Source organism: Aplysia californica, unplaced genomic scaffold (assembly GCF_000002075.1).
Source record: "Aplysia californica isolate F4 #8 unplaced genomic scaffold, AplCal3.0 scaffold01707, whole genome shotgun sequence".
Lineage (NCBI taxonomy): Eukaryota > Metazoa > Mollusca > Gastropoda > Aplysiida > Aplysiidae > Aplysia > Aplysia californica.
In genome coordinates, this window is record NW_004798977.1 from 10,227 (window position 1) to 20,133 (window position 9,907).

The 9,907-nt window shown below is 38.5% G+C and overlaps 1 protein-coding gene across 1 annotated transcript in view; it reads left to right on the top strand.

The window, feature by feature from the left end:
- LOC101853760 (calmodulin) overlaps window positions 1-5,736 on the top strand; it is an 8,338-nt gene extending 2,602 nt beyond the window's left edge. The window contains exons 2-4 of the mRNA XM_005113197.3: window positions 425-587; window positions 1,823-2,062; window positions 3,607-5,736. Coding sequence (XP_005113254.1) covers window positions 425-587; window positions 1,823-2,062; window positions 3,607-3,635 — 432 coding nt within the window. The 3' untranslated portion in view covers window positions 3,636-5,736. The remainder of the gene's footprint in view (window positions 1-424; window positions 588-1,822; window positions 2,063-3,606) is intronic.
- Window positions 5,737-9,907: the final 4,171 nt, after the last annotated feature.

The window sequence follows — 9,907 nt, forward strand, 5'->3', positions numbered from 1 at the left end:
AGAATCTTTTGGCGAAAACCGCATGTCGATCGATGCAGCCATTAAAAAGCCTTTTGAATAGCAACATTCGGCCACCACAAATAGATAATAGATAAAGACAAAAAAACTACTAATGGTTAAATGCACCAAAGATATTTACTTTGACTTTTATGAACCAATGTCAATTGTATCTTTTTCTTTCCTTTTTACTTTATTCCTCTAACATGGCCCAATTCTTGGCCTTTGGGATTGACCATTTATATCTAACGGGGCATTTTTAAAATTTCAAATAATCATCATCATTGCCTTTCACCCGCACATAGGCCACGAACAAACACTTTCCACCTTTCTCTATCCTGGGCTAGCCTTTTGATGTTATTCCATGTCTTCCCACTTCCATTATTACATTATAAATAAATAAACAAAATCTGAATGATCTCATCAGGCTCACCACCAAAGAGACCAAGTCACGGAAGCCTTTGAGCTCTTCGACAGTGACGGGGACGGTCAGCTCTTGGTCAGCGAGGCAGCCTCGGCCATCCGAGCCCTGGGTCACATCCTCACCGACGCAGACATCAAGGCCATCCTCAAGAAAGTTGGAGTGGAGTGTAAGCAGTTTCTAAAATTTTTGTTGTATATATATACAGTTTAGCACGCACACATATTGAACACGCATGTGATGAAACTGACATATAATGATCATGCACATAACGTAGTGAAAAAAAAAATATATGTGTTATGTTAATGTCTATCTTATACCCATTTTCCTCTGCCAGTAGGAGCCTTGTAGAATTTCCACAATGGAAGAGCAAACGCTACCATTTTGGTACAATATGACCAATGTGACTCATGTCTTGAAAAAACAAACATATTTGATTTTGAGGGTTCCAAACAAATGTAGTGGAATTCGGTGACATTTTGACAAAATGGTAGCTTTTGCCCCTTCATGGAGAAAAATGTGGCTGGCCCTTACTCAGTGAAATGAATTTGATTGGCTGTGTGCACTCTCTGTATTATTTGTCTACTTGTCTACCAAAAATCTTAACTCTTTATCTCCTGCGGCTCGCGGTCGGAACCTTTGTGCCGGTGAGTTGCTGGCAGTGGCTCAGGCACATTTCTTTACGATGACTTCGAAGTCAAATTACTATTCAGCCATCGCAGAAAACACATCTCTTTTACCAGGAGTTCATTCATTAGATTAAAAACTATCAAAATACGTTGGCTTGTTTGGATTTAATGACCCGTTTAGTGACATTTTTGTCATTTTTAGATTAAGTTCCGAAAAAGGGCCCTGGCGTAGTGGGTTTACCCCCTTCGGAGATGAAGAGTTTAAGCCAGAACTGAGCATATGTTAATGTGATGTAAATGTTTTATTGCTATGTGTTTAAGTTTTATTGCTATATATGTGTTTGAGTTTTGCTGCCCTATCCGTACGTCGTGTTTTACTATCGTATCCATACGACATGGGGAACTCTGTGCCACCACTTAACCCTATCCGTACGTCGTGTTTTACTATCATAGCCATACGACATGGGGAACACTGTGCCACCACTTTCAAAGAGGAAATTTACTCGTTAATGCAATCCGTACGCTTTGCATAGCAGTCTGTCAAAATGATTTTTTAAAGAAATACTGCAAGTTTCAAAGAGATCTTCGTGCTAGAAATATTCTAAAATGTGAAGAATACAACCCCGGGGGTACAAAATGGCCCCAGGGCGTACGGATCGGATAGGGTTAAGTTTTATTGCTATAAATGTGTTTGAGTTTTGTAAAGCATAGATCATTTCTCATGTGACTGGATAGTGAAGTTTTAAAATCTTGCCTTCTCTTTTCTTTTCTCCAGCTCGTGGACAAGTCGACCTTAAAAAATTCAAACAGATCCACGGCTCTCTCCCGACAAAAGATTATTCTCGTCAGCTAGAAGAAGCTTTCAAGACTGTGGACAAAGAAGGGAGTGGATTTGTCATGGCAACCGAACTGCGGCATTTGCTGACCAACATGGGCGACAGACTGTCGGACGAAGACTTCAATGGCTTGTTGGAGGAGCTAGACATTGACAGTAATGGCAGGATTCAGTTTAAAGGTAACTGCCAAGTATTTTAATTTAAGAGAGATCAAATCCTTTGATTCATTCAAATGTCAGCTGAAATCTTTTCTGTTTTTAAATTAATGAGATGAATATTCGGAGTGATTTTGTTTTGGTCAGAAGACAACATTTTATGTTACTGTTGTATTGTATTGTAAAGCACTCAGAGCTTGTGTATTCTAATAGGCGTTGAGCGCTATATTAATGTCTTTTATTTAGTTATTTATTTTATTTTATGCTATGATCTCTTTGTTCGGTGGTACCATACTTATGGTGATGACACCCGTCCAAGCTACTGTAACTTCCTGATCTGTGTGCAGTACCGAAGTCAGCCATGGTAAAGGTCTTTAGTTTTAGTTTTAGTAAGGTTTTACGCCTCTTTCAACTGAATAAGGTCATATTATGAGCACCAAAGGGTGTGTGTCAACGAAGAAGTCCAAATTTGGAATCAGGCTTACTCTGCTCACCTCTCTAGCCTCAACAGCACAAAATCTGCTTTGACTATCAAGGCACCCCGGAAATAACAGTTCACAAGAGAGTGACAAACATACAAAAGAAGTAGAGGAAAATGACGATAGTAAGGATGAGGAAAGAAAAAGCAGCAGTTCCCCCTATGTTGTTCTGGCACAGTATGAACATGACATTGATAAATTAGCCCATTTACAATTCTACTGTGTATATGAACATGTTAATATCCCCCCTTTGGGAATGGCCTAAAGACACTTCAGTCAGTAGCACTGAAGGTCTAAAGGGAACTTTGGCTTTTGGGGGCATTTCCTGTGGGCGGACAATTTTAAAATTAGTGTCTTACAATTGTTCTTACGTCGAATTGATACTTCTGTAAGTTAATTTTTCTTTAATTTTCTTTTCTTTTTAACGGGTAAGAATTTACCTCAGTATTATAATTTTCCCGATTTGATGAAATTCAAATTTTCCTTTTTTTTGTTCTTACCTTTCACCTTGTTTGAGTTGGCCTTTGTTTTTTGAAAAAATGCTATTTCTTTGACTATATTTCAAATTGATGAATGATGCCTTATCAAATGGGTTTTGTTAAATCTAGACTTCTCTTTTAGATCTCTGCATTGATTAAACCTTTTCATATGTGCCACGGCTCAGTGGAATCAGGCACTGGTCAATTTTTGGGCATGTCGAGTCATTGCTACTCTCTGAAAGCTTCTATATTTGTTTTGCTTTCAATGAAAAAAGAAGAGGGGAAGTAGCCTGGTTTCAATTTTGAAATTAGAGAGAAAATGGCGGCCAAAGTTTGGTAACTTCAATAGCTAAGGAATCCTTGAAAACTGAAAAATGACATAATTTATGCCTTTAATCAACGTTTTTCAGTAAAAGTCACATGGAAATAGGTTTATATATGAACATAAAAGGGGTGGAGCCAAAAAATGAGAATTCAATAAAAATGTCTAAACTGGCAGAAAACTGCCTGTTTCTCTGATTTTGTTATTTTAACGAGCGCCTGATTTCACCACGATACCTCACATATCTCTCAACTCATCACCATAAACTGTTTTTTTCCCCCCCCCCAGAGTTTGTTCGTCTGCTGAAGAGCCGGTGATGCTGTCAGGCACAAATGACATCAACCCTCGCCTCTGACTTTACATTTGTCCGTGGATCATCATAAACGACATTCGACCTTTGTGCCTGTCTTTGGCCAGCTCAAACCACAGACTGAGGGGAATCAGGGGATTTTGGGGGGTTTTCTAGTGCAGACAATTTTCTGGGATGTTTGAGTTCAATTGACTGCTGCTACATGTTTTTATTGTTCATCTCTCATTTAGTGAAGGGGATGGATGTCTTGAAATATGTTAACTCTTTATCTTCGGCAAAGCGCTCCCAGCGGCTCACGATCGGAACCCCTGTGTCAGTGAGCCACTGACAGCGGCTCGGGCACATTCCTTTACGACATCAAATTACTTTTCGGCAATAGATGAAGAACTCTCAGAATAGGTTTGCTAGTTTCGATTTGATGACCCATTTAATGACGTTTTTGTCATTTTTTGATTTAGCACTAAAGAAGGGCCCCGGCTTAGTGGGTTCCCCCCTCGGAGATAAAGAGTTAATGTTCACAGCTGATTCTACTGTTGTTTCACCTATCAGACTTTATTCAGAACTAAAGCCCTGGCGTTCATATGACCTGATGCAGTTGCGAGCGCTGTAAAACCCTCTACAGTAAAAAAAAAAACAACTAAAGCCCACTGGTCAATATTTTCCTAAGGGAGTATAATATCTGGAAAATTTATTTGTTTGTAATATCGTTTTTCTGACCTTGGAAAGATTATCTTCTTCGACGTTGATTGTTATAGATAAAGCAAATGTTAAGTAGAACCCTTGCCAAACACTCGAGATCAGGTCTGTGATGTTCTTTAGGACTGATGCTGGACTCAACTGGTTCAGAAGCCTGTTCACGAATGCAGTTTATGTTTTGATCACAAGTACAATCTTCATTTTGTTTCTATTTATCAAGAATCTGCTGCTTCCAGTCTCAATAGCTGTGAACAAGTATGTTTTTGTACGCAGTTGCTAGCGCCGATCTCCGTGTATCATGACCCACATATCACATTGTATCGTATATCGTCCAATATCATATGAAGCAGTCAAGCATTGCCGTGCCTAGTAATGCCAGTTTGTGTCATATACTACAGAGGAGTCAGCTTAGACCGAATCTAATTTATCGAAAACAGTGGTAATTTTAGATTTTTAGAAATTTTTATTGAGCAGCCTATCTAAATCGAAAACCTGTCAAAACCAATGAAAATCGGGCAGTCTGGCTCTGGCAGATTTCAGTTTAAGTGGACTCCGTTGTATCTTGTCGATCTATGTCAGTTTCTGTCTGAGAAGCCGGTGACTCCCCCCCTGTGAGGGTATTTGCCATGGTGCTGCAGGCCTGAACTTGGCTCTGGTCTAAATTGGGGCTTTTCAGTTTTAAATCTGAAAGTTATTTTTTTTTTTCCTTTCCTTTCAGAAGAAAAAATGCATTGGTAAAGTTAGGCAGTTCTGTCATTTAATTAAAAGTGAGGTGGATTGAAAGGAAGGAAAAGAAAAGCCACTCAACCTTTATTCTACCGTCTCGTGTCCCTCGTGATTTTACATGTATTCCAATTTAAGCAATTTGCATGTTATGAATTATAGGCTGTTTCTTGAGAAAACTTTTACAAACCGCAAAGTAATGACGATTTATTGAAATATTGTTGTTGTATTTGGGGGGGGGGGGGGGAATGGACTATTGTTGTGCTTACTTCCTGAATCAGCCACGATACTTTTTTTTTTCACGAGGACTGTTGATGTATTTTTAGCTCCTATGCAGGAAACTATTGCGTCCATCAGTGACATTCCAGTTTAAATGTGCACTTATGAAATTTTACTCTATAAATCTATACAAGTATGTGATTAAAGTATAAAAGTTATACTGCACTGTATTTTCTGTATTTTTAAAAATAAATTGATTTGAGAGAGTGGTTTGGCAAATTTTTGCTGTGCATCATTGGCAAACTGTACAACTGTACAACTGTTCTAAGTCCAGAAACAAAATGTTTCAGTAAAGAGAAAATAACTTTCATTCTTTAAAAAAATGTAATTACGTTATTAATTTATCGATTGATTTCTTTTACATTATTTGTTTTTGCTCCAACATTAAAAATTTGAATTTCAACAAATTATTTCTTGAGCACATGCAATGGACTCAACAGATTAAGAAATTGCAATAAGGTTGGGGTTTTTTTGCCTTTTAATATTGAGTTTTAGTTTATTATATGGTCGCTTTTGAGGACAAGCTGGCTAATTCAGATTTCGGGGGTTTCCAGAAATCTTGACCTACACCAAAAGTGGGCATTGCCCTACCTATAGGAGAAGTTTTGTTTCATTAGTGTGTATATTTGTTTGGTTATAGAGAAAATTCTCCTTGTCTTTTACAGAAACTGAACAAGAGTCCGAAAACTGTAACTTCGATTTTCTCGAAACAGTATTTTTCAGGATAGCCCCCTTGTGCTTAAAAGCGACCATATATATATCTGAGTAGCTTTTTGACAACAGTATCCTTATTCTTCCAAATGTACCGAGGACATTACAAAACGATACAGTGCGTGGAGAACCTCGCGTTCTCCTGTTGTTACCCGAGGAATGTTAGATTTTTTTTCTCTTTTGGTTGATGATTTTAAACTCAGTGTTTGTTGATCGCCCAGGACACTTCTGCTTTGATTGTACTTATGATTATAGAGCTTTATTTTCTTGAAAGCCTTGTGCTATGGTGTATTATATTCCGTTGCTTGTATACTTATTTATAAGAAAGCTACAGCTTGCATTTATGAGTTTTTTGTTCTGTTGGTCAGGGTTCAATTCCTTTCTGTGAGTCTTCCAATATTGGTACAAGTTTGTCAGAAACTGAAAGTCCATCATGACTTCTCCTAGTATACACCATCTTTGTGCTTGAAGAAACATGTGTAGTTGTAGTAGGGGATAATTTGTCAGCTTTATTTTGTGTAGAACATGTGAGCAGTTTTTCTTATATATATATATATATATATATATATATATTTTTATATATATATATATATATATATATATATATACGCAGACATACCAATAGATCCAATTACTATCAGGGCGTATTGGTGCAAATTTCTTTGTGTTCAACATGAAGGAATGTAGAACTGATGGCTGTTTGTGGGAGCCTTGTGTGTTCATTCCAAAGTTGATGGATCTGTCTCTTCTTTTTTAAATTTGGCTCTGTCTCTCTCTATCTTTGTCTTTTTTATCTATCCCTCTCTCTTCCTCTCTTTCTCTCTCTTTCTCTCCATTTGTCTGTCTGTCTCTCTCTCTCTCTCTCCCTTCCTCCCTCCATCCCTCCCTCCCTCCCTCCCCCCCCTCTCTCTCTCTCTCTCTCTCTCTCTCTCTCTCTCTCTCTCTCTCTCTCTCTCTCTCTCTCTCTCACTCTCTCTCTCTCTCTTTCTTTCTTTTTCTCTCTCTTTCTTTCTCTCTCTCTCACTCACTCTTCTATTTGTGATAAGATATACACCAGTTACTGTTCTGGTTCCCTATAAACAACTCACTCCAGCTCATCATTATGGCCGCTGATAGTTCTTCCAAAAGCCTTCTGGATTTGTGGTTGTGAAAACAATTGTGTTGTCTTAAAAGCTAAAAGGTTCTCTATTTGTTTGTTAATGTTATGTTTTGACCTGTGAAAGCTCTTTCTTCCCCTGTCTCTTACTATAGATTTGACAGCCTCATGTTACGGCGATTTATTGTTGGTATCTGACTCTCTTGAATTTGAATAATATAATATAGAATGCGTAGAAGTTTCCAGTTGGTTATGGTTTGGCTGAAGTAGATTAATAGTATTATTATTAATTATCCAGCATTGTAAATGCTGTCCATTTTTTTTTGCTTTTTTTTTTTCAATTAATTTTTTTTTTAATATAGAAAAGAGTCTGTGACCATTCAGTTTTCCATGAGGCAATTGTTTCGCTAGATTTGTTCTGAGAATAGACTTGCACATGTACATGTACGCATACAGGTATTTCTCATGGTTCTTTGGTTGCCCTTGTTTGATAGCGAGCAATATATATATGGAAAAAATCTGCTGTCGGGTTTTCTACAAAAATGAGTTTTTTGAGATGTGAACTCTATTTTACAGTGAGGCAAATATACATATATCATGTATTCCGTAACAAGTGTTTCTTGATTTTTTTTCCTCTTTGTATTTGGGTGATGGGCGGGTACTCTGTTGTGGTTTATTCTTTCTTTATTGTGAAACATCTGTCATCCTTATTTCATCTCCTTCTTCTTGTCTTTGTTAGAAACTGTCTTGTAACACCTCTACTCATCAGCACTTATATGATATGTTGTGTTGCAAGTACTGTAGAGCTCTTACTGAAACTACTTCGTCGACCCCCCCCCCCCCCTCCAATGCTACTGACTGAAGTTGCCTTTAGGCCATTCCGAAAATGGGGGTATTACCATGTTCTTATGCAAAGTAGAATTGTAAATGGGCTGATTTATCAAGGTCATGCTCACACTGTGCCGGAACAACATAGGGGGTACTGCTGCTTTTTCTTTCCTCATCCTTACTATCGTCATTTTCCCTCTACTTCTTTTGCATGTTTGTCACTCTCTTGTGAACTGCTATTTCCGGGGTGCCTTGATAGTCGAAACAGACTTTGTGCTGTTGAAGCTAGAGAGGTGTGCTGAGTAAGCCTGATTCCCCGTTTGGACTTCTCTGTTGACATCCACCCCTTGGCGCTCATATGACCCGTGTGCAGTTGCGAGCGCCGTAAAACCTACTTTAAAAAAAACCCCTAAAAAAACCTTACTATAACAAAACAGACCTAGAGCAACTCACTTGGAAAACGCGAACAGATGTGTATTGTCGTGCGGTTTCACCCACACATACACTGTCGTCTGTGGTGTAGCGTCTAGGACTTTCGCTGCCACACGCAGGAGACCCGAGTTCGATTCCGGAGTGGGGAGAATTTTTATTGAGTATCTTGGTGTGTGTTTACTGTTTCAGTGTTTCTGCTGGGATGAGTGTGCATTGATACATGTATCCCTCTCATCCCGGGCTGGCTCTGACAGACAGGGTTGGAAGCCCGCGTCCTAAATGGTCTAATTTATGTCGATGGTGGCGCAAAACACCTACATTTAAAAAAGACAGCAATGTACAGACATTTTAACCCTCAACCGAGCTGCCAAACAGGTGTCTACACCCACGAGTAGACTCACACTCTCGCTCATATCCTAGAATAGAATCAATCAATACATACCCCCTTCCCCCCTCCAAGCACATATACACACAGATACATACACCACGGGGGTGGGGGGCATTCATCCTCACCTCGCCCCCAACCCCCCACTCACACGCACACACACGTATTCTTCAAATGTTTTTCACTGTCGCGTGTCTTTCTCTCTCTCTCTCTCTCTCTCTCTCTCTCTCACTCTCTCCCTCATCTCTTTCTTTCTTTTTCTCTCTCTTTCTTTCTCTCTCTCTCACTCACTCTTCTATTTGTGATAAGATATACACCAGTTACTGTTCTGGTTCCCTATAAACAACTCACTCCAGCTCATCATTATGGCCGCTGATAGTTCTTCCAAAAGCCTTCTGGATTTGTGGTTGTGAAAACAATTGTGTTGTCTTAAAAGCTAAAAGGTTCTCTATTTGTTTGTTAATGTTATGTTTTGACCTGTGAAAGCTCTTTCTTCCCCTGTCTCTTACTATAGATTTGACAGCCTCATGTTACGGCGATTTATTGTTGGTATCTGACTCTCTTGAATTTGAATAATATAATATAGAATGCGTAGAAGTTTCCAGTTGGTTATGGTTTGGCTGAAGTAGATTAATAGTATTATTATTAATTATCCAGCATTGTAAATGCTGTCCATTTTTTTTTGCTGTTTTTTTTAAAACTTTTTTTTTAATATAGAAAAGAGTCTGTGACCATTCAGTTTTCCATGAGGCAATTGTTTCGCTAGATTTGTTCTGAGAATAGACTTGCACATGTACATGTACGCATACAGGTATTTCTCATGGTTCTTTGGTTGCCCTTGTTTGATAGCGAGCAATATATATATGGAAAAAATCTGCTGTCGGGTTTTCTACAAAAATGAGTTTTTTGAGATGTGAACTCTATTTTACAGTGAGGCAAATATACATATATCATGTATTCCGTAACAAGTGTTTCTTGATTTTTTTTCCTCTTTGTATTTGGGTGATGGGCGGGTACTCTGTTGTGGTTTATTCTTTCTTTATTGTGAAACATCTGTCATCCTTATTTCATCTCCTTCTTCTTGTCTTTGTTAGAAACTGTCTTGTAACACCTCTACTCATCAGCACTT